Consider the following 24,764-nt stretch of genomic DNA (forward strand, 5'->3'; position numbering starts at 1 on the left):
AGTGAAGAGACAGCTCCCACTCCTTCTGTAGCTAAGTCTTAAGTAAGGGAGAAAAGTGAAACCTGGGGCTGTAAGTGATGTGGCACATTCTACGAGCAGACACCAATTTCCATGAATTGAAATACGTGCCTCATTTAAGTCTACCACATGACACAACGTTGACACATGGTTTCACAAGTGTCCTCAAAACTTCATTTACCTTATAAAACTCAACTAATTAATTTTTGAGTTCCCTTTCTTGGGTAAAACAAAGTTTCAGCTATAGTCAAGCTTGATTAGAAGTTGCTTATGTGACAAGACATAGAACAACAACAACAACAAAAAGTTCCGCAAAGATGAACTTGAAACAGTCTTTTTTGTGTGTGTGGTGGTGGGGGGGGGGCGGTACTAGGGACCTAACCCAAAGGCACTTTACCACTGTGCTACATTCCCAGTCATTTAAAAAAAAAATTTTTTTTTAGTTGTAGTTGAACACAATACCTTTATTTTTATTTTTATGTGGTGCTGAGAATGGAACCAAGCGCCTTGCGCATGCTAGGCGAGCACTCTACTACTGAGGCACAACCTCAGCCCTTCCCAGTCCTTTTTTAATGTTTAATTTTTAAGACAGGGTCTCTCTAAATTGCTTAGGCTGGACTTAAACTTGTGATCCTCCTACCTCAGCCTCCCCAGCAGCTGGGATTACAGGCCAGGACCACCTATTTTGAAGCAGTTGGAGTGTTGTTTTCTCTTTCACCCAGGTCCCAGATGCCAGCACCCATCAGAGCATCCTATCTCTCACACAGCCTCCCACAGAGTCAGGCCTTGCATTCAGAAATCATATTCCCAGAGGGCATGGACCATTTCTCCAACAGGCAATGAAAAGATATCTTAATGGAGACATGAGTCATCTTGGGAGCAAGCAGGAGGATGGGGACACCTTAACAATGGTCTGCAACAGGAAGAGGATCTATTACCCATTATGCCTTAGGCACCCACCTATATTTCTTCATACTTCCCATCAAGGAGGGGGCGTCTAATAACCCATAGGCCACCGACTGCACACTCCTCAGATCTAATTAATGATGCACACCCACTCCACCTACTAAGCCCTTTCCAATTCAAGGGGAATCCAGCACTCTACCACTGCCACCCCTATTCTGCTCCATCTTCCCATTCTTCTAGGTGGAAATAATTAATTTCAGGCTAACACTAAGGCCTTATACTGAAATGAGCAAGAATTTGTGACACAGGCAGAAAAAAAAAAATCGAAACCAGCTAGCAAAACTTTCTTGAAGAGTAACAACACCCGAAATAATAGAATTTGAAGAGTAACAACACCCGAAATAATAGAATTATTTTAAGAGGGAGGATTCTGAACCATGAATTCCCTTTTCTCCTACCCCCTATCTCTCATGACTGAAAAACCAATAACCTTAAGAATAAATGATAAAATTCTGTGACTATTAGGTGCCCCCCCCCAAGATCCTAGGGGACTCAGGGTAACTGGAGTGTGTGTGTGTGTGTGTTGTGTGTGCGCGCGCGCACGTCTGGGAAGGTCTGGAAAAGCAAAAAGGTCTAGAGTTCCAAGTGACCCCGACCCTGTTCCCTTGGACACCTGGTCCCGGGGTGGCTGCGGCCTCGGGGCGGCATGCTCAGGGAAGAGCCGCGCTCTGGCGGCTGTGCAGCACGGAGGGGTGTGCCTGCGAGTTCCCTGCGAGCGCCGGTCCCCACCCCCGCATTCTGTGCCTGCCACCCGGGAGGTAGTGCTGCACTTGATGGGCTGGGATTCGTTTTTTGCATCTTCATCCCTCTCCTCCAAGCTGTCCCTANTCTCTCTCCGCCCCTCCCCTGGCAGTCGCGCTGCCTGGGAACCCGGGAAGCCGCCTTGCCGCTGTTCAGAGCCCGCAGCTCGGGAGCGGGGACCAGCATCCAAACCGGGAGACAGGAGCGCGGAGACCACAGCCATCGGGGGGATAGGTGGAACAGGGCCCTGGTCTGGCAGAGAGTGTGAGAGTGCGCTCCAGATCTAGGGCTGCACCCGTGCGCGCGGACCCCGCCAGTCCCAGCCTCAGCCCCAGCCCAAGTGACCGCAGCCAAGGAACCTCCCCGCCTGCGCCCCAAGGCACGCGTGGTACAACCATGAACACCAACGAAGCCAAGGAGTATCTGGCCCGGAGGGAAATCCCTCAGCTTTTCGAGGTAAGAGGATAGAGCCAACAGAGGGGTAGGAGGAGCTGGAGAGAGAATAGCCGGCGGTTCAGGGTAAGGTACTTGTGCCCTGATACATCTTCCCCGTGCGGGGCACGGAAGTGAAGGCGCCTGCTGAGGCTCACTCGCCCGAGGGTAGTCCCCTTTCCCGTGGTTTGCCGAGGTCGCTATCAGACGGCTGGGCTTAGAAGCCCGCCTGTCACCGATCAAGTTTCCGTCTCCAGACAGGGTTCTGAAAAGCAGCTGCCCCCTGAGCGCCCCTCGGATGTGGACACCCAGGGTGGGTTGCAGAAAGCGGCCTGGCCGCACTCTCTGAGGGCGAGAAGCAGTCAGGCCAGGTGAGTAAATTGTCGCCCAGCGAGAGACAAGGACAAGAAACAGAGAGGTCCAAAGCCCTAGTCCCTCTACATGCTAAGGGTCCGGACCCCTGGAGAGAGGGGAAAGATGGGCGGAAGCAGCTCTCCCTAGGGACAGCTTGGAGGAGAGGGATGAAGATGCAAAAAACGAATCCCAGCCCATCAAGTGCAGCACTACCTCCCGGGTGGCAGGCACCCAATGGTGCTGTGCGCTTTCGGTGAATGAACTCCTGAGCACGTTTTGCCTTTGCCTTGGAAGGAATGGTTCCCCTCGCTTGCCCCAGAAGCTGCAGCTTTTCCCCATCGCTGGCCAACCCACCTAGAGATAGCGGGTCGGGAAGGGAGCGGCGAGACGGGCGTGACTCCTGTTGCTGTCCTCAGACCGCATCACAGCATCATCTGCACCAGGGACCTGGCAGGTGGAGGGACTTTGAGAATGTGAGAGAAGAGGTTTGAGAAATGAGCTAAAGGAACCTTGGTTAGTTCTAAGCCACATCCTCCGTCTGGGGTTTTTCTATTCTTCTCTCCATATTTGAATTTTTTAAAAAAATTGCTAAATCCTAAATGCTTTTGCTTACATTAAAAAAGAAAACAAAAACGAATGGAACAGAGCCAAGCTTCTCTGTAGGCAGAGCATTGAAAGAGGAAATTCATTCACTGCAAACCTGGCCTCCCAATTCTAAAACCAAAATGATAGACTGATGAACTAAAAGTCATGAGTTTGTATTTTTCCTGTTTGGCGGATTTGTTTGGTTAAGAGGAATTTAAAATACTACTGGGGAAAATAATTTTGCCCCAATTTCCCCAACTATCTTTAAAATGGGCTGCCATAATTACATATCTTCCTTTTCTCTCACCTCTGTAAGTCACTGTTTTCAGGTCAAAGTCAAGATTTACAGGTAAATCTGAGTTCAAGCCTGGCATATGAAGCCCAAATCTAGCAAGTGTGTTATTCCTGTATGAAAGTAATCAGGTGGTGTTGCATAAGGATAGGTCTTAAGAATGTTTGGGAATTGTAAGAGTTTTGTTGTTGTTGTTGTTGTTAATTTTCAAACGATAAATATGGAGATGAAAAGCTGATGGATTTTAAAAATTGCAGATGTTACTACTGAGATCAATTTTATTTCTACACTTCTTAAAAAGTAATATGTAGGAGAGCCACCTGATTGCAAAATACTGCTAAATAGTAGTCATTTTTCTTTATGAATGTGGGTACTGTTTTTCTTCCTTGATGAAAGGCAACTCCAGAGAATCTGGGTAGTTAGTTCATGAAAATCTATGCTGCATATGAAAATAAGTGATTGCTGGTGTTCCTCAGGTTTGAGGCTTTTCATTGACTTTTCTGAATATGAATGGAACAATTTTAAGTAATGAGACCAGAAAAAGAAGACCACTTGCTTAGGTGAAATGCAGTAGTACAGTGTACTTAGAATCAATCCTGGACAATAGGAAGATGGAAGGAGACTGCTGGTGACCTCAAAGGCTCCATCCTTCCAGTAAAATGCATCTGTGCTGTGCACAGTACAAGAGAATAGCAAAATCTGGCAGTTCTCCATGTGATGACTGTAGACAGCAAAACCAAATACTTTAGGTTTCTAAACTGGATTTTCTTCATCAAAACCACAATATTCTAGGTATGTGAAGTTTAACAATTAGGTATCTATCAAACCCTGAAATGTGGACATCAGACACCATTATAGGCCAAGTGAGTGTTGAATTTACATATTACCAAACAATTAGATATAACTGACTTTTTCAGAATTTTTACAGATGTGACACATCACTTAGGCTAAATGAGATATGGTGTATCTCTGGTAGGTTCATATATGAAATACATTTCTATCTTTAGATTAATTTTTTTTCAAAAAATTACTTTCTCACGATTTCATCATAATTTTTTTTTTTGGGGGGGGGCTGGGTTACCCAGGATTAAACGCAGGGGCACTCAACTCACTGAGCCACATCCCCAGGCTTATTTTGTATTTTATTTAGAGACAGGGTCTCACTGAGTTGCTTAGCACCTCGCTTTTGCTGAGGCTGGCTTTGAACTTGCGATCCTTTTTCCTCAGCCTCCAAGCTCCTGGGATAACAGGCGTGTGCCACTGTGCCCAGCATGAAATCTTAATTTTTTATCACTTTATGTGATCTATTTTGATCTCATACCTTAGAGCAGAGCTTTGGCAATTAATTTTAATACTGTGGAAAGTCAAATTGGATTATTCAAGTTCTCAAAATATTAATTCAGAGACTGAATAATAATGTTTACTGGTTAACTTTAATTCCTATTAGTGGTTAGCTATTCAATGACTGAGGAATGGAACCCATTGTCTCCTTTTTAGAATTTATGCCCTTATGTCATTTTTGTTTGGAAAGTTAGAAATGAACATTTCCCAGTCAGAAAAGCTTCAATTGATTGTGTTCTCTTATTTGAGGCATTAGTAAAAGGCAAAACTAAAAGACATGGTCTTGAGTGATTCATATTGTAGTTGGATTATGAATGGTGCATAGAGAATATGGTATTTTATGACATTTTTGCAAGATGCGCAGAAGCAATGTATGGGTTTTGGAATCAGAAACTGAGTTGGAATCCTGGGCCTAGGAGTCTTTAGCTGAGTAAACTTGAGTAAGTCATTAACATTTCTGAGCAGCAATTTACTACTCTTAAAAATGGGGATAATAGTGCCTCACAGGGCTGAGATTGCAATGGGTAAAATAGTGCATGAAAGACACAGAGGTCTTTCTGCATTGATTTGTCTGTTTCTGGCTCATTGTATAGGAAGAGTGCAGGAAGCTTAACTGCCACATCTGGATATACAGCAAGATCTCAACACAAACTGGATATAGATACCTAGCTTATTTTTTTGCTCCTTCAGCACCTAAACTCATCCGATGGAGTTTCATACTCTAACCCACTCTACATAGGATTTCAGAAAACAAATGTATCCAGTAAGAATTGTCCACCATTATGGGCAAAATTTACAATTTGAAAGTAAAATATTGTATTTAGGAAAGCTGTTAACCTTTCCAAGAGTGTATATTTTGTACATTAATAGCATATATTGGTAACTATAATCACCTGATTTTTCCATGAGAAACCTGAAAGAAATGTTTTGCATATCAGTCATTTTCCAAGGAGTCAGCATTTCCAAACTAGTAGCATTTAAATACATGTGGCATCTCACACAACATAAACAGAAAAAGTAATAGCATCAAATCTTGTTTCCCTCTCTTTCTGTGTAATCTCAGTAGATATTGTGGTCGCTTGTTGCATAGAAAATAACATCATTTTTTTCTCAGACTTCAATTTTTTGAATCACACTCAGACTTAAATGTTGAATGATTTTTTTTCCTAATCAGAAAAAAAAATTATTATGCACCCACTACCTGCCAGTTAAAGTGTTAGATGTAGAGGTCTGGAAGAAAAAAAAATGAAACCTACTCTGTGTCATTTAAAAGCTTATAGTTTAGAAGAGACAAGGAACACAGCAACCAGTGTTTTCAGTATAAATAACAAGCGTGATATTTTATGCCAGGTACCATGGGAACACAGAAGAGGGGGACCACAGGCCAACCTAGGGGCTCAGGAAACACTTCCTGATAATAATGATGATGGTAATATCTAATCCCACTAAAATTTGTGCAGTTTACTACAGGTCAGGAACTTACTATGCACTGTACAAATATTGTATTTGAAAAATTCTTTACAATCCTTCTGGGCACCAGGGCATATACCTGTAATCCCAGCAGTTTGGGAGGCTGAGACAGGAGCATCACGAGTTCAAAGCCAGCCTCAGCAATTTAGCAAGGCCCTAAGCAACTCAGCGAGACCCTGTCTCTAAAATCAAAAAAAAAAAAAAAAAAAAAAAAAAAAAAAGACTAGGGATGTGGCATAGTGGTTAAGTACCCCTGAGTTCAATCCCTACATATATATAATCCCTGTGAGGTAGATATTATTACATCCATTTTGCAGAAGATACTAGGGCTTAGAAATTTAAAAGATGAGTAGGAGTAAGATAAATAATGCCTCAGGCATTTTTACATCCTGCATTTTGTCTCACTTTGATAGGACTTTTCTATTTTAAACTATGTAGTTGCCTGAATTATTTAAAAGGCAGAGAATGCTGAGCTGATATCATTTGGTCATAAGGAACTTAAGGGATTATCCTAATTGCTCAATTTCAACTTTTTTAAAATTAAAAATAAACATTAAGGACAAAACAAATAATTCACAGATGGGACATAATAGTATTTTATCAAAGGTGGTTTAAAAACATATTTTATTGGTATGTATATTTTTGTATTTCAGAGCCTTTTGAATGGACTGATGTGTTCTAAGCCAGAAGACCCAGTAGAATATTTGGAAAGTTGTTTACAGAAAGTGAAGGAACTAGGTGGCTGTGACAAGGTGAAGTGGGATACATTTGTCAGCCAGGAGAAGAAGATCTTACCTCCACTAAATGGAGGACAGTCACGAAGATCCTTCCTAAGAAATGGTAATGTATATGTAGAATAATAGCCAGTTTACAGGTAGAGCAGTTCTCTTTAAAACATGCCATATGGACTGTAAGCAGTAATTTATTGGGTTTATAAATGGCTGGAAGGCTATGAAGCCCTGGAATATGATTAATCTCTTTCTGCTACTAATGCTAATCGCCTTCATGATAAGACAAACACAATTACATACCATTGTCCAGCAATTTGCTAAAGACTTAATGAAATTTTATATTACTGACTTCGTTATTTTGCAAAATGAATTACATTAAAAACCAATGGATTATTTTAAATTGCAAGTAAGCTTTTTCCAACTACATGAGTAGAATACTGATAAAATTGGTAGTTATTACATAACCACTCACCATTTGTCATTAGCCAGAAAGAGATTTAGCTTATTAATATGTTTCCAAGTCCAGAGTTCATATTAATGCATCTGAATAAATGAATGTAAAGTTTATGCTAGTTTATTCAATAAGGATTTGTTAGGCAGCTGTCTAATGCAATGTATTAGAGTAGGCATTTGGGTGCTATAAAAGAAGGAGAAGAAATAAACTTGTTTCAATTTAGGAGTAGTTTATAATTAAGAACTGGAGTTTGTTAGACAAGAGGTGTTATTTGTTTCTGAAATATGTACTTCTCAAAACCATGAATTGGACATGAGCCAACTAGCCTTTCAGGCTCTAGATGAGTTGTGATGTACAGTAGTTTGTAAAAAGTAGAATCAATTCCAATCAGGGGAAACAAATTCTTTTCTAGTGGCCAAGATCATTATATTTTCAAAACTTAAACTGTTTTAAAAATTGTACCACAAAAAGTTTTCAGCTAAACCAACAAAATTTGAAGTGGAAACAATTCTATTTGCAATTACTATGTAGAGGAAACAAACCTTAGTTTGTTTAACCTTATTCAGTGATGACCCACTTAGATTTTATTTGAATGTGGTATGGGAAAAAGTCATGGTGTGATAATTTTTAAGAAGCACAAGCAGAAAATGGAAAGTAGAAGTACCATTTCCTCAAAAACAGTACTAAAGGGCAGAAGAGTCCTTCTCTGTCTATGCAGGAATCAATGCCAGGTAATGCCAGGTTTTACTGGAAGGTGATGTGACTCCCTCCCAAATTTTCCAATGTCATTGAAAAACAATTGAAACATCTGATGTTGTTGTTTAAAACTAACTTCAGAAACTCTCAAAAGTTCTAACAGACCCCACAAAACAAGAAATAATTAGAAAATAATTTGGTGTGACCATAAGGTAATAAGATTCGTGATCAGAAGTCAGGTGTGGTGGTGCACACATGTAATCTTAGCTTCTTAGGAGGCGGAGGCAGGAGGATTACATATTTAAGGCTATTTTGTCAATTTAGCAGAACTGTGTAATCAAATAAAAAGTAAAAAGGGCTGGGAATGCAGCTCAGTGGTAAAGTGCCCCTGGGTTCAACCCCCAATACAAAAAAATAAACTAGCTCTCAGAATCAGCAATTGACTTCATCACTCTACAAGGCTTCTCACGCCAATTCATCTTAGATAGATGGTAAAACATCCCTCACTACATACTAAACCATGTCATTACATTCTGTGGTAAGTCCTAAGGTTGAGGTCATGTCTTCCTGTGCTTATAAAATTAAATTTGTACTGAATATTTCAATTTGACTCTTAGAACCATTACAATTCTACAGAGATTTTTATTCTTTGCATAGAGTTTACTCCTAGACCCAGTTCCTGGCTAATAACAGGTGTCAGTTCCAAACTGAAAAATTTATTCTTTGTAAATTATGAGGTTGCTGGTTCACTGAGAACAGTGTAGGATACACAGAGTAGGGAGTGAATAAGATTGATATTTAGGGCCCCAATTCAAACTTAACAGTTTAGGTTTGGCACCTTTGTTGGCTACAGTCACCAGAGTGACTTTAGCCAGTTATTGCTATAGCACACTTTGCACATTATTGCTTTTGGGTGAGCAAAATTATATTTTAGTGGGCTTTTAAAGTTTATACACCTTCCCAAAATGGCTAACTTATTTCCAGAGGTGTTATCATGCTAATAAAATTTGGCCCAATGTTCAATACATACCTCATGCCCTTGTTAGATCAAGTAAGGTAAATATGGGGAATTCTTTTCCTAAATCTTAAAGCACTGCTAAAACTTCAGATAGTTCTGGATTTAGTCTAATGTATTTTTATATTTTAAGAATTAAATCTAAGAGGTTATGACCTTCAATTATAGGTAAACTGCTCTCAGACTGGGTATAAAAAGTGTTTTCGATACACTTAAGCCTTGATACTGTTTCTTGGCTTGATAATATATAGAAATCAGGCAAGCTAACAGTGGGGACTAAACTAGAAAACAGAACTAGATAGTCAAGTAGAAATTTTACAAAAATATCAAGGTGAACAAAACACATCTATGGGATTATATTGGGTTCATAAATAGCCAGTTTGGAACTCTTGAGTTAGCAAGATAAACTAATATGGCAGTAGGTATAACTGTTATCAAAATAAAATTGCTTGCTAATTTTAGGGTTTCCATACCTTCTAATGCTTTACTATATTTTCCAGCCAGAGATCTTTTCGTTAATAATCAGATAAGCCTTTCTATGTACTAGGGTGACAAGAATGTTATACTCTAATGTCCTATTACTGGAATATATGCTAAAAGATGGAAATTGTTTTCTAAACTGATTTATTTTGTAATAATAAAATTTTGTTTTATGAAATGCTTTACACATTTGTGCTTTGTCAATTTTAGCTATAATTTGTGCACTAGGTTATTAAGTTCAACAACATTGCTAACTGTTCAGTAACTTAAAACAAAATGATGATTTTCAAAAATAGATTACTCATGAAAGTTTTGCATAAATATTGATGTAGATATGCTAACATATAATTATCCAAAAAAGTGTTCTATGACATAAAACATTTTTATTATGTAAGCAATTGCTTTCGTAAATTAGAATATAATAAAGCAACAATAAATTATTGGTTGACAGTTCTTAACATGTTAAATGTGAGACAACCATCCTTTTTTCCCTGTCATATGCATATAACTGAACAGATAATAATCTATGAATAAGAGTTCTAGTGCAAACGTCCATAGTTATCTTCTGGAATATCTCATTGTCTCGTATTCAACATGTTGAAAACCAAATACACCCTATTTGCATTAAAACTGCCACTCACATCTCCTTTTCTTTTTCCTATAAAGTCAGTCAGTGAGTCAGTGGTGCAATAAAATAACCATTTCTTGAGATGACTGTGTACCAGATATTCTTTTAGGACTCATTGTGGCCACCAAAAAAAGAACAGGCGTGGTACCTGCCCTCAGGGAGCTTACAGTCTGGCAATGAAATCAGGCATTCAACATATAATTGCTATAGCAATGAGTGCTGTGGGAAATAATACGTGGTGGACTAGACCAGTGAGCTGACCAGTGGACTGGATACAGTATAGATGGGGTTCAGGATAAGCTTCCTGTGAATATGCTAATACTTCAAGTGAATATTCTAAGCTTCAAGTGATATGCTAATACTTGGAGACAAAAAGTTGAGTGTGTGATGGCTAGAGAAGGATGGAAGAGATTGCAGATATTTCTGAGGTAGAGAAAGAAGGTGTGATATGGTCAGGAGTGAAAGAAGCCCAGTAGTTCTGGAACAGAAGGTAGAGCAGAGGAACACTACATGAAATGCAGATTTTTGGACTTGAGACCTAGAAATTGTTGCTAAGCCATCATCCCCTTTGATTTCTTGTGTCCTGAACCATGTCTTTACATGCAGCCTCTCATTTCCATTCCCCTTACTACTACTCTAGCCCAAACCCTCATTTCTCACCTGTGTATTGCTTTAACAGCCTCCTACTCACTGCTCTTCTGCTTAGTCTTTCCCTACTCAAACCCATTCTAGGCACCAGCAGATTAAGTTTTCTAAAATTGTGTGCCTTCTCTAGCCCCCAGAACCTCTGCTGAATTTACAACAGATCAAAGCTAACCTTTTACCTTGATATTCAATGCTATTCACACTGTGGCCACACTTAAGCTACCCATCTTATCTTCTGGGTTTTCTCTATAGAAAACTATTTTAGTAAGGTGTTCTCTTTGTTATGGATTCAGCAAATGTTTATTGGGCGCTGGTTACCTGTCAAACTAGATGCCAGGGATGCAGAGTTCCAAATAATAGGTAAGGTCCCCACTATTGTGGAACTTATGGTCTAGTAGAAGAAAAACCATGAATGAAATGGAAAACTCTCAGTTGGTGAAGAGCATTAGTAATAGCCTTGAGAGTCACTGGTTGGGGGGGGGGGGCTACACAAGTTTAGAAAGTCAGCAAGGTGCTCTTACAAGAGGAGGTATTTAAGCTGAGGTGTGAATGACAGTCAGCCAGCCAAGGACCAACAGAGAAGGAGCATTTCAGACAACAGATTGGACGGGTAACTGTGGAAGCAGGCAGAAAAGTCAAGTAGTCAGAGTAAAAGACTGGGAATAAATGGGAATAAGTGGGAAAAGTGAGAGAAGAGAGTAATCAAGGATAATGCTTAGAGTTTGGTCTTATGTTAACTAAAGCTATTGAACTTCAAGGCAGAGCAGGTTACTGTTGTCAGTGCCTTATCTGACATGGCCTTTCCCATCGTTTTCTACAGACTATCCACTGTCATCTGTATACTCATCCACTCCTTTCATGAAACTAAAGTGAGCCCAGAGGGGTGGTGATCAGTAGTCTCATTCAGTTTATCAGCAGAGAATGGAAAGATCTGATTGATACACCTGAGGAGATGTGAGTTTTATGCTCTGCTTAGATATGGTAGTCACCCTCGTAGAACCCTTCAGGGTGGTCTATTTTCTTCTTTTCTGCAGGGGCTGTTTGGGTAGTTAGGGCTTCTCTGAGCCTTCTGAGATACTGACACATGGAGTGAAGAAAGAGAGAGCCATAAACTACATATTGATAATTGCCTGATTTGGGTTTGTCAGGACTGATTTCTGTCCTGTTGAATATGTCAATTGTATTTTCTGAGTCTTTGTATCGCGTGCACCAACTGAGATATACTTTCTAGATTTTTATCTCTGTGTTTGTCTTTAAAAATAATGGTCCTGCCTCTTTTGCAAGTCCTTTCCTACCACTCCAGATCAAATGGATTTATCCATTCATCTATCTACTGTGGTGTTTACCATGAGAGATTTTCATTTTAGCAGTTCTCCTGCCTCATGTGCACACAGCTGTCAGATATAAGCATAGGAGCTCTAGCTTATAAGCACTGAAGATACAGGATGACATCTTATTCTTCTACTGAATCATCCTTAGTACATTAACATGCCTGGCAATAAAAGGCAAATATCTGCTACTGTCATATATGTAAAGTTAAATCACCATATTTACATCTTTTAAGTCAAATAAATTAAATATAATAAATACTGGAAAAATAAAAGTAAATAATGTTGAAAACATTCCACGTATATAAATTGCTTGCACCCTTCCACCTAATTGGTAACCAACCCTAATTTTTTGTTCATTATGCTACCAAACCATTCCACTAGACCTCCAGGGTTCCTGGATCATACTGAGTACACACATGTGCATTTGTAGAATGAATGAAATATATGATGCATAAGCACTGGCTCCACGGGCAGCTACAGATGGTTTTGAAGGTTATGTACTGCAAAACTCCAGAGAATACTTTTTGCAGAGGCCAGGATATATACAACCTACCAAGCAAGACTAGGCAGTGTCTGAGAAGGTCTCTGTAGGCCATGGGGTGGCCAAGTCTAGTTCAATGCTGTTTTAACGAATAAAGTTTTATTGGAACACTCATTTGTTTACCTATTGTCCATGACTGCATTCATGCTATCATGACTGAGTGGAGTACAAGATCATCTGGCTTTCAGAGTGCAAAATATTGTCTGTCTGGCCCTTTATGAAAATGTTTGCTGGCCACTTGGAAAGTCTTCTCATTAATAAAATTCCTTCTACTCATAGTTTAAATGTGAAAAGTGTTTTGTTTTGCTTTTTTCCCTTTTCAAAGTTATCTTACTCTTTTGCAGTAATGCCTGAAAATTCAAACTTTCCATATCGGCGGTATGATCGACTCCCTCCAATCCATCAATTCTCCATAGAAAGTGACACGGATCTCTCTGAGACTGCAGAGTTAATTGAGGAGTATGAGGTTTTTGATCCTACCAGACCTCGTCCAAAAATCATTCTTGTCATAGGTATGAGAACAGAAAGCAAAATTCTCTACTATTGCTAATTTTGTTTATATTTTTACATTTTGAAAAATGCCAATTATGTATCATATTTGAAATGCTTAGCTGAATAATGATGAGGCATAGAAACAAAGGTTCAAGGGAAAATTGAAATATTTTAAAAATAATTTTCAATAAAACAAATTGTTATAATGTAACCTAATGCTTATTGAATTTTCTTAGATTTCTATTACAATGTCATAGGAATTCTTTATAATGAATTCAAAGCATCTCTTCAAGATTTATTGCTCTGTGGTTTTATTTATTTAATCTTTACTAAGATTACATTAGATATTTTCTAAGTATGATGTTTTTCCCTTTAAATCAGCAAATTGAAATTTTATTCACTTAACTTCAGAGGGAAAAGTAAATAATAATATGTTGGTAAGGATTCATATAAATGAACTTCCTTGTGGCAAACTGGTACCTACAATAAAATTTAAATTTCCATGTTATTAGACAAGCAAATAAAAAGAACAGTGTTTTATACAGCATAAGACATCTGAGGATTAACCAAAATAACAAAGATAACCATTCATTTTTAAAATTACCACTGTGAATCTTACACTGAATACAAAAAATATCAGCCTGATGCCATTTCACAAGGAATAGATAATGAAAATGTTTTAAGTACTTTTGCAAAATGCATTTTTTTTCTCACTCTTGCAAATTCTAACTTTCTCAAAATCTATGAAAATCATGAAGAGTCCTGTGAACAAGCAACATATATAGTCATTGTATCACTTTCCAATTTAACTGGGCCTTCATGGAGATGAGCAAAAGCAAATATGTAGTGTGAAATGTTCTAACCAGTAACTATTAACAGAAAACTAAATGTATACAGCTCCCAGGCTGAGAAGTAGTGCTCCAGAGAACATAATGAAGATGGCAACTAGCATACAAGCATGCGCATAAACGACTGAGCTATATAGCAAGAACTTAGGTTGACCAATGTTTATGTTTATGTTAATTAGGAGTGAAATTTGTACATTGCAAAATGAAATGACAAATATATTTCTCCCCAAATTGTTAACAATATTGCTGGAAGAGATTTAAAAATCAGCTGAGGGTGTAGTAGCTCTGTGGTGGTACAAGGCTCTAGGTTTTATCCCCAGAGCATTGCAAAGAAGCAAACAAGCAAAAACAAAACAAAACAAGAAGAGGCAGAAGAAATCAGCTCTCAAAAAAGTCAAAATATTTGTATGGCTTATTATAGCCATTATTATACCATAAACCTCTGTTTTGGGGAATGGAATACTTTTCTGTGTCTAGAAATTTGGAGTTCTTACCCAGAAGGCAAGGAAATAACTAAGAGAGAGCTATAGGTAAAGTGTAATGGAATTCTCTTACCATTTCCTGGTTTAAAGGTGGACTGAATATATTCCTTCAATTTTGTTTTTCTTGTTGCTATTAGTAAAGTTATTGGTGATTATAAACAAGATGAATAAATGGAAGTTTGGTTGTCCATGAAAATGGTATAAGACCAAGTTGCTCTTGTATAAAACGGCACATATGATTTTTTGTTTATTGTGAATTTTATATGAAAATGACTAAAATATTTTAATAAATTAAATTTTTGGAGAAGGTGTAAAACCCTCATATCTCACCTCTTTCACAGTTCTTTTTTGTTTGGTGAAATCAACTTACTTCTCTGGATTTGATTCTGGTTATAGATTTACATGCTGTACATTTTGCATATTATAAGAGTGACACAGAACCAATGTGTATACATAATATTTAAATGATTGAGACAAGGCAGGGAAAGAAGATTCTTAATTTTTCTAAGAAAACTAGAGCAATTTTAATTCCATCCAGAAAAATGTATGTGGGAGAAGGTACAGAGGCCCACATAGTATTACATCTAAATAAACAAAATTTCCCTTCTGGCACTACAGATTTATTTTAAACTGGTCTTCTTGGTACAGATATGAATTCCTTTTATGTGAATGTAATCATAAAATCTCAGAGTTAATATTAACTAGAGATGAATAGAACAAAACAGCTCATTCTGGCTTTAGAGAGAAGAAAATAAAATTAATTTGTTAGCAAGTTTCAGTAATCAAACTCATCTAATAAATTAGTGTTATTTTCTATCAGTTTTGTCAGTCTTATTTTGTTATTATTATTGTTGTCTGATATTGCCTCTATTATTTAACAAAATAAAATTTTTTTCCTTGAAGTTTTCATAACTTTCTCAATGTGTTTGATTTTTAAAAATTCAAAGGAATTTGTAGGCTCTGAATTTGATGGTTTCTGAAATCAAGCATGGAAATACCTATATCCTGAATTTTGCTTTTTCAGATTAAACCAGATTGGATTTGTCAGTGGTGTTGATCATATTATATTTTTCTTGAAGCCAATCCTTGAATAGCCTGTGATAATAGATCAAAAGCAACTATTTGGAACCTTACTTTTTTGTTGCTGTTTGGTGCTTTTTTTGTTTTTGTTTTTGATTTTTCTTGTACCAGGGATTGAGACAGGGTCTCACTAAGTTGCTTAGAGCCTCACTAAATTGCTGAGGCTGGCTTTGAACTTGCAATCCTCCTGCTTCAGCCTCCTGAGCCATTGGGATTATAGGTATGAACCACCACACCTGGTTTAGAATTTACTTTTGAATTGCAAAGTAAAGAATTTAATCTGGTAGAAGCAGAGGTGGTTTATGATATTAAGTGTAGACAGATAGAATGTATAGTATCTTAGAGAATGGTCAAAAATGTTAATAAACTCCTATATTAAGTTTAATAAAGCAATAAAAAAGCGAAAGCTAGATATTATTTGGTGCATTGTTTGGTTCTGGGGCTCAGAAATGGTTCTAGTTATATTAGTTGCTCTTATAATTCTGCCAACCAAATCTGCCCACTCTGAAATTCTCTTCACACAAGAAAAGTAACTTTATGTTTTACTTATATTATTTGAAAGGATAAAAAATACTTATTAAATGCATAGATATAAAATGACTTCAATATGCAAAAACTTTGACATTAGTAGAAAAAAATATGAATTCACTTTTCTTTTGATTTGATTATTATTTTTAATATTGCTTAATAATTATAATTATGTTTCGGTGGATATTACTAATACATATCACTACTTTTAGGCATTGAATTTTTTAAGTATATTTTTGTTGGTACAAATTATAATTATAATTATACATAATATTGGGATTCATTATGCCATATTTGTACATACAAATAACATAATTTGAACAATCTCCTTCCCCAGTACTTCCCTTTCCTCTCGTCCTCTCTCTCTTACCTGTTTGCTCTACTGATCTCCCTTCCATTATTATTATTATTTTTATTATTATTAATTAGTGAATTATACATATAAGCAGGATTCATTATAGTATGTTCATACATGGGTGCAGCAAAATTTGGTAGATTTTGTATCCTGGTACTTCCCTATTCCCTGTCCTCTTCCCTTCCTCTTGATCTCTTTCCTTTACTCTATTGGTCTGCTTTCTATTTTCCTGCAACCTCTTCTTTATTATTATTATTATTACTATTACTTTTTTTTTTCACTTTCTGTTTAGCTTCTGCATATGAGAGAAAACATTTGACCTTTGACTTTCTGAATCTGGCTTAGTTCACCTAGCATGATGTGCTCCAATTCCATCCATTTACCAGCAAATGACATAATTCTCATTCTTTATAGCTGAGTAAAACTCCTTTGTATATATATACACCACATTTTCTTTATCCATTCATCTATTGATGGGTATGTAGGCTGGTCCCATAACTTGCCTATGTGAATTGCTGTAAAGATTGTAATGCATGTATCACGACATTATGCTGATTTTAGTCTTTTGGATAAATACCAAGGAGTAAGATAGCTGAGTCACAAGTGGTTCCATTCCTAGTCTTTTGAGGAACCTCCATACTGATTTCCATAGTGGTTATGCTAATTTACAGTCCTTTGTTTCTTTTTCTCTACATCCTCTCTAGCATTTATTGTTGTCTTCTTGATGACTGCCATTCTGACTGGGGTGAGATCAAATCTCAGTATAGTTTTCATTTGCATCTCTATGATTTCTAAGAATGTTGGACATTCATATATGTTTTAGCCATTTGTATTTCTTCTTTAAAAAAGGTCTGTTTAGATCTTTTGTTTGTTTATTAATTGGGTTATTTGGTTTTTGGGTGTTAAGTTTTTTGAGTTCTTTATATATTCAGGATATTAATTCCCTGTTAGAAAAGTGGCTGGCAAAGAGTTTTCTCCCATTCAGTAGGCTCCTTTTCATGCTCTTAATTGTTTTCTTTGCTGTGCAGAAGTCTCTTAATTTTATACTATCCTATTTATTAATTCTCAGTATTGTTTCTTGATATTTAGGAATTTATTAAGGAAGTTGTTTCCTGTGCCAATATGTTAGAGTATTGACCCTATGTTTTCTACTTATTAGGCATTGAATTTTTTAACTGTTTTTCTTACATTCAATAATGCATGCTCAATTCTTTGAAAATATCTCATTTGATATTGCCATCAAATAATTACAGATGGGGTGATTGCCATATATTTTATTTTAAAATTTATTCTAACTATAGAATCTAGTTTGTCTAGGTTGTTTACAAAACTAAATTAACTAAAAATTAGCCTAATATTTGAAAATAAAATCTGAGATATATTTTGTGATTCTTTTGTTATTTGTTTTTAAAAAGTGAATAGCAACTACTTTTCAAAAATAAATAAAAGATGATTAATATTCAGTTATGTTGCAAAATGTTGATATTTCATACAATTGTATTACAAACTCAAAATTATTAGTTCTATGAATATTTTCTACCTTGAGGACCTTCTCCATTCAGTGTGCATATTCTTTGCATAAAATTTTAATTCAAAGGAAATAAGGCAAGGATATGCATGTGCAAACAGATTTCAAGAAAAGATTTAAATATGTCATGTTTATTGGTGTACCTTTGGTTTAAAAATAATTGCTACATTTTACCAGATTACATGGTAACTCTTTGTTGGCATGAAACACATTTTCATTATTTTGATCATTGTCTTTTGAAACCCATAGGTTTTTCTTTGATTACAGAGGGGAAGACTATAAGATTTTACATAGAATAATAATCACAGTTTCTGTTAACTGCATTATTTTAAAAATTTTTAAATTGATTTTGTTTTGTGCTTGTGTGCTAGGGATTGAACCCAGGAATTTGTGCAAGCTAAGCAGGCACTGTACCACTGAGCTAAATATCCCCAGCCTAATTGTTTATATACTAAAATAGGTAGAGGGGGAAAACATCTCCTTCACCTAATATAGTTGGTTAAGACATCTGCACCCTTTCCTTGGGTAAGTCTGCACTTGCTCTGCATTCAAAAGAAAAGTAGCACTGAGAATGTCACAAATGAAACAGCTACCCACCCTGTTACTGGTGATCCAGAACCCTCATCTCAGATTAAAGTAGTAGTTGTATAAAAAGAAGTTTCTTATTATATCCTAAAGTCACAGTTTTGCCTCTTTTGAATAATAGGTGGTCCAGGAAGTGGAAAGGGTACTCAGAGTTTGAAAATTGCAGAACGATATGGATTCCAGTACATTTCAGTGGGAGAATTATTAAGAAAGAAGATCCACAGCACCAGCAGTAATAGGAAATGGAGTCTTATTGCCAAGATAATTACAAATGGAGAATTGGCCCCACAGGTACTGTTACACAATTTGCTTCTATTCTGCAAAAATTTTTGTACCAGTTATGAATATACTAAGTTTAACTGTGGTTTCTTTTCATGTTTTTTTTTCTTTATAAAAGGAAACAACTATTACAGAGATAAAACAAAAATTGATGCAAATACCTGATGAAGAGGGCATTGTTATTGATGGATTTCCAAGAGACGTTGCCCAGGCACTTTCTTTTGAGGACCAAGTAAGACTGTCTCTTTATATTTTAAACGACCTACTTTTTGCTTAAAAATTTCAGATTTTTTTTTTAAAAAGATTTCTTGGAAGAATTGCTGTTTTTTAATGAATTCTGGTCTGGAACAAGCAAATCCATCAGTATGAGTTGGCAGAGGGTTATTTCCTTGGCAAATGCTTAAAAATCAAAGATTGTCTTCTCTGCCAAAAAGAGATGAACACTAATAATAGAATTCATTATTTTTATTAAATGCAAAGCTTTATAAAATTTATTTCAAAATACTTTTCCTAAGATTGCTTTTTTATACTTAATTACTAAAAATAAGCCTTATTCAGTAATGTCCAGAGACATAAAAACATCACCTTGTACTTACATTCTTGCCAAATGAGGAAACTCTTTTTATTGGGTTGTAAAATATTGAACTTCTTACCTTTAGTAAGATAGGGTTTGTTTGCCAAAATATACTCAAAATTGAGTAGACCATGCCTGTTCAACACCTATTACATCCATTTTAAAGGGAAATAAATAAAATATTTTATATATCTGTTTAATCTTTCTAAAGCTCATATGACTGATTTTTCCTTAGATATTTTTAATTTAAAAAAGTAATATATGCTATACAAATTTTATTCATTCTAGAAACAATGAAAACCCATGAATACCCTCTTTTCACCCACTGCCCCTCCACTGCTAAAAAATAAAAGTATTGTTAAATTTGTTATATACTATTCCGGGATTTTTTCTAGAGTTATACACATATACACACAAGCACATCCACACATGAGCACTTGCTCATACATAAATGAATTTTAAATAGTCATACCTATTTCCAAATTGTCCTCCAGAAACACTTTCCCTGGTTAGATTCTCATCAATGTTGAATGAGAATACCTATTATTTCTGACCCTTTTCAGCCAGATAGTATTCATATTTAAAATTTCTACCAACCTTACAAGTGAGAAATTGCATTTCAGGCCAGGCATGGTGGCACACGTATGTAATCCCAGTGGCTTGGGAGGCTGAGACATCAGGATTGCGAGTTTAAATCCAGCCCCTCAGCAAAAGCAAGGTGCTAAACAACTCAGTGAGACCCTGTCTCTCAATAAAATACAAAAAAATAGGGTTGGGGATGTGGTTCATTGTTGAGCGCTGCTGAGTTCAATTCCTGGTACAAAAAAAAAATTGCATTTCATTTTTTAATTTACATTATTTGGGTTACTCTCAAGGTTAGTATACATTCATATACTCAGTAACCATTTGTATTTCTTCCTTATGTGAATTGCCTGCTCTCCTTCTCCCATTTTTCTACAGACTTATTTTCCTTTTCTTATTTAGTTGAAGGAGCTTTTAATATGTTGCAGATATTGTATCAGATAAGGTTAGGTGAAATAAGAAGTCTCATATAAAAGAAACCTGGAATTGGCCAGTTCAAGGCCAGAAGTAGCTTTACAAAGCATACCTGAACACTCCAGTTCACTGTTTAAGAATACCTATTGTTTGGGAACATCTTTCTCTCTTCCTCTGGTTTCCCCTTCACCTTAATGATGTTCAGTCAGTTTAAGGGTTTAGTCTATTTGCTATGGCCTTTCTGAGGAGAGGGACAAATAGCATCAGTTTTTTTTTTTTTTCGTTGCTATTGCTGCCATGTCATTTTTGTTGCAAATGGGTGTGCTGTAATAACCCATCCATGTGATTCTTGGCTAAGCATGACAGCCAGGCAGACACACATCATCATCTAAATCTGGTCTACGCCCAGTATTCAATGAGCTGCACTTGGTAGGCACCAACAGATGAACCTACTTGATTCTTTCTTTCTCTGTTGCTTTACTTGTTTGTTTGTTTTGTAGGGCTGGGATTAAACCCAGGGCATCGGCATGCTAAGCAAGTTCTCTACCACTGAGCTATACCTCCAGTCCCCCTCTACTGCTTTGTAACATGCTATGTCGTGTACCTCTCTTTTTCTCTGGATAATAACTTGGGCAGAACCCGTGGCTCTTCTGATCAATTATAAAACCCTAACAAATAATCTCATTTTAGCTATTAAAATGTTTCATCCCATCTAAATCAAAATTTCAGTTTCTCATTCAACTTAACATACCTCTGCTATCACCAGCGTGGGCTTGGTTCAGGTTCAGAAACATAGAGTATCAGAATTCTGCAGTTCTGCCTCCTGTAACTTGCAGTGAAGTTCTTTTACAGTCTGCATAGGAGTGATGGGTTAAGATCACAGTACTCATTTGGGAACACCTATCAGCAAATTCTTTCTTAGCGGGAGGGAGTGCTGGGGATTGAACCTGGGGGTGCTCTACTACTGTGCTTTACCCCCAGTCTTTTAAAATTTTATTTTGAGACATGTTCTCATGAAGTTGCTGAAGTTGACCTTGAATTTACAATCCTCCTGTCTTGTCCTCTGGAATAACTAGGATTACAGGCATTTACTACCACACCTGGCTCTGTCGGCAAATTCTCTAGGATAATCTGCTACCTCTGTGTAGAGGGTGCAGTCACTTGCATTTATTGTTCTTGATCATGCTTTTGAGGTTGAAAAAATCAAAACTTAACAACTTCTTAGATTGGCATTGTAGCTGCCTAGAGTTTCTTGGCCCATGGACAGTATAGTGCTCCCTGAGGTTGGTGCTGCCTTTAGTGATCCTAGAGGGTTCTGCAGGTGCAGAGGCAAAGCCAAGGTGTCTACACAAAGTGTTGGGGTCAGCCCCATAATACTCCACACTATATGTAGGGAAGCTCCTGTGGTGTCTTGTTTTTTCTGCTACCACTTCTGATAACACATGTCAGGGATTGTTGCATCAGTTCTCTAGTTCTCTGACACTATTTGGTTGTCCAAGAGCCTGATTCAACTCAGACATTAACCATACACAGTTAACATAGACCACACAGGTTAAGGCTCAGTCCCACCTGTCTACTGTTGTCTCAGACACTGCTTGTAAGTCCCAGCAATCACCTGCACCAATGATTAACTGATTACAAATCAGAGGTTCCAACAATGCCCTCCACAGGTGGGATGATTCATTGGAGTGACTCACAGAAGTCAAGATAAACTTTATTTGTATTTACTGGTTTATTACAAAGGGCACAACTCAGGAACAGCCAAGTGGAAGAAATGTAAAGGGCAAGGAGTATGGGTAGTACTGGGCATGGTGATGCATACCAGTAAATCTCAGCAACTCAGCAGTCAGGCAGTCAGAAGCAGGAGGATCTCAAGTTGGAGGCCAACCTCAACAACTCAGCAAGATATATCTCAAAAAACAAAAAAATTAAAGTAAGGGCTAGGGATATAACTCAGTGGTAAAGAGTTCCTAAGTTCAGTACCAAAAAAATAGGAATAGGGGTAGGTGTGCAGAGTTTCTATATCCTCTTTAGGCATGCCACTGTCCCAGAAGTTCAATATAATCACCAGTTTTCAAGCTCTCTAAACCTCTTGGTTAGAGTTACAGAATCTAATCTCTACCTCCTTCCCTCCATTGGAGGTCAGGAGTAGACCTGAAAGTTCCCACTCTAATCCTCTTTGGTCCTTCTGGCCAGCCTCATTCTTAGGCTATCTAATCCTACCCTCCAGTCACTTTATTAGCATAGGCACAGTGTGGTTAGAAGGTACTTTATGAATAACAGGAGATATTCCTGTCATCCAAGCCATCCCAAGGCTTTTGGAGGCCAGTACCAGGAACAAATACTATATATTTTTACTATACCACCATTCCTCATTGGCTTTCTTTAATTTAGTTTTTTTTTTTTTTAACTTACACACACATGCACCTAGGCAGACATTTTCCCCAGATCCTCATAGGTTCAGGATGAAAGAAGAGGTGGATTTCTGATGGCAGCCATATGTAGGTGATGGTATAGCCATTATAAGGAAAAGACTTAACACTGAAGTGTCTCAGAGAATAAAGCAGTGTTTTTCTCTTAGGTAATAGTCTCCATGTAAACAGTCCAGATTGGCTGGAAGCTTTTTCCTTGAGGTCATTTAGCAATCATGATTCCTTCCCAGTTGTTATTCTGCCATTTCCTAGGACACTGGAATTGTCATCTGTAAGGTTGAAACAGGGCTGCCATCACATATGAGTTCCAGCTGGCATATGAGGGGAAGAGAAGTGAAGGTCTGAAGCCCCAGATCTGGGGGTGACATCCATCACTTCTGCTCACATGGCATGGTCAAGAAGTTAGCCATGCTGCAATTGTGAAAATTCTAGAGAAGACTAGAAAATATGGTCCATCTGGGCAGCCAGGTGCCTGGCCACAGCTTCATTACTGTGGAAAGTTTGGGATAAGTGCTGTGCATGGTGTTATCTGTTCTTCCCACTGACTTCTCATCCCAAGAGCTGAAGTCTCCTAGCCTGGGGCCCAGCATTTCAATAAAGGAAGAGGAAATAAGACTCCCTGGCTACACTTATGGGATTTGTGTAGTAGTTCATTTCTATCTGAAAAATATATTCTCACATTTGACCTGATTATTAAAACATGGTAACAGATAGTGAGGGGGAAAGCATCAAGGTAGGCAAGAGTACAAAGTCCAAGGTCTTTTCACTACCAACTAAACATATTGCTCAGCCAAGATTTTACTAGGTGACCTAGAGCTCCCAGTGAAAATCCAGGCAATGTTTTTTTTTGTTTGTTTGTTTTGTTTTGTTTTAAGGTTTAGAATTTCAGATTCCATGGGGTGCAAATGGAGAAAAAAGCTGGATTCCCAAAGTGGGGATTTGTAAACCAAACAAACAGTGAAGTTGAAACCAATAAGAACTCTATGGTGCTGTCATTGAAAACATGGGCAAGACCCTAGATCAAATCTCTAATAGACAAAACCCCTAATTTCAAAAACCCCACAAACTGATAGTAATTAACAGCATAGTCAATCCTCTGGCCCCAACTGATTTTCTGGTTTCATGTATCTATCTGCACATTCTGTATGCTGCACTACCTCTTATTCAGTGACCTGCTCCTGCCGTTTCCTCATTGCCCTTCCTATCGTCTCATAACTTAGTTTTTTCACTGTGCATTATTGACATATGCAGACCTACCTGATCCATAATGATACATCAATATCATATTTTATTAGTAGATATCCCAGTTCCTTTAAAATCTTGGCTGTTACCAAGCAAGGTTACCATGACCAACAACCTTTTGTACATCTCCCTTTGCATATATCAAAGAGATTTCTAAGGAATATTTCTGCAAATGAATATTTTAAGCTAGAAAAAAATCTGTGCTAGAAAAAATGTTTATATAACCCATATAAATAGATATTATGTAGTTTTGAGTCTTTGTTTTAGATTTTGTTATTAAAAGGCAGTATTTAAAATTTATGATTACTTTTTTCCTATTTCCCCACAACTCATTAATACATAATTCCAGCCCTTTTTATTTTAGACTATCTGATAGATTAGAAAAGTTTCTGTATTGCTATTTGCATTTTGCATTTTACTAATTATTAGTGAACTCAAACATTAAGAAATGTATTTATCAATCATTTGTATTTCCTCTTTTGGGAATTCATTAACTTTACCCACCACCCTGATTCCTATTAGATTGTCTGATTTTTTAAAATTGGTTTGAACTTCCCAGATACTAATTCTTTGCTGTATATCTTATAATATTTTCTTTTATTTATATCTTCTTCAGTTATGTT

At 37.2% G+C, this 24,764-nt stretch overlaps 1 protein-coding gene across 5 annotated transcripts in view; it reads left to right on the forward strand.

Annotated features, from left to right (window-relative positions):
• The first annotated feature begins 1,787 nt into the window (after positions 1–1,787).
• Positions 1,788–24,764, forward strand: part of Ak5 (adenylate kinase 5) — a 251,263-nt gene continuing 228,286 nt past the window's right edge. For 2 of the 5 annotated variants that reach the window (XM_015490534.2, XM_048814101.1), the window contains exons 1-5: positions 1,788–2,181; positions 6,853–7,039; positions 13,065–13,232; positions 18,740–18,909; positions 19,016–19,129. In XM_015490534.2, coding sequence (XP_015346020.1) covers positions 2,122–2,181; positions 6,853–7,039; positions 13,065–13,232; positions 18,740–18,909; positions 19,016–19,129 — 699 coding nt within the window. In that variant the 5' untranslated portion in view covers positions 1,788–2,121. Of the gene's footprint in view, positions 2,182–2,374; positions 2,529–2,999; positions 3,025–6,852; positions 7,040–13,064; positions 13,233–18,739; positions 18,910–19,015; positions 19,130–24,764 lie in introns of those variants that run through there. The other 3 variants (XM_048814098.1, XM_048814099.1, XM_048814100.1) reach the window with 3 other exon arrangements.

The sequence above is a fragment of the Marmota marmota genome, unplaced genomic scaffold (assembly GCF_001458135.2).
Source record: "Marmota marmota marmota unplaced genomic scaffold, marMar, whole genome shotgun sequence".
NCBI lineage: Eukaryota > Metazoa > Chordata > Mammalia > Rodentia > Sciuridae > Marmota > Marmota marmota.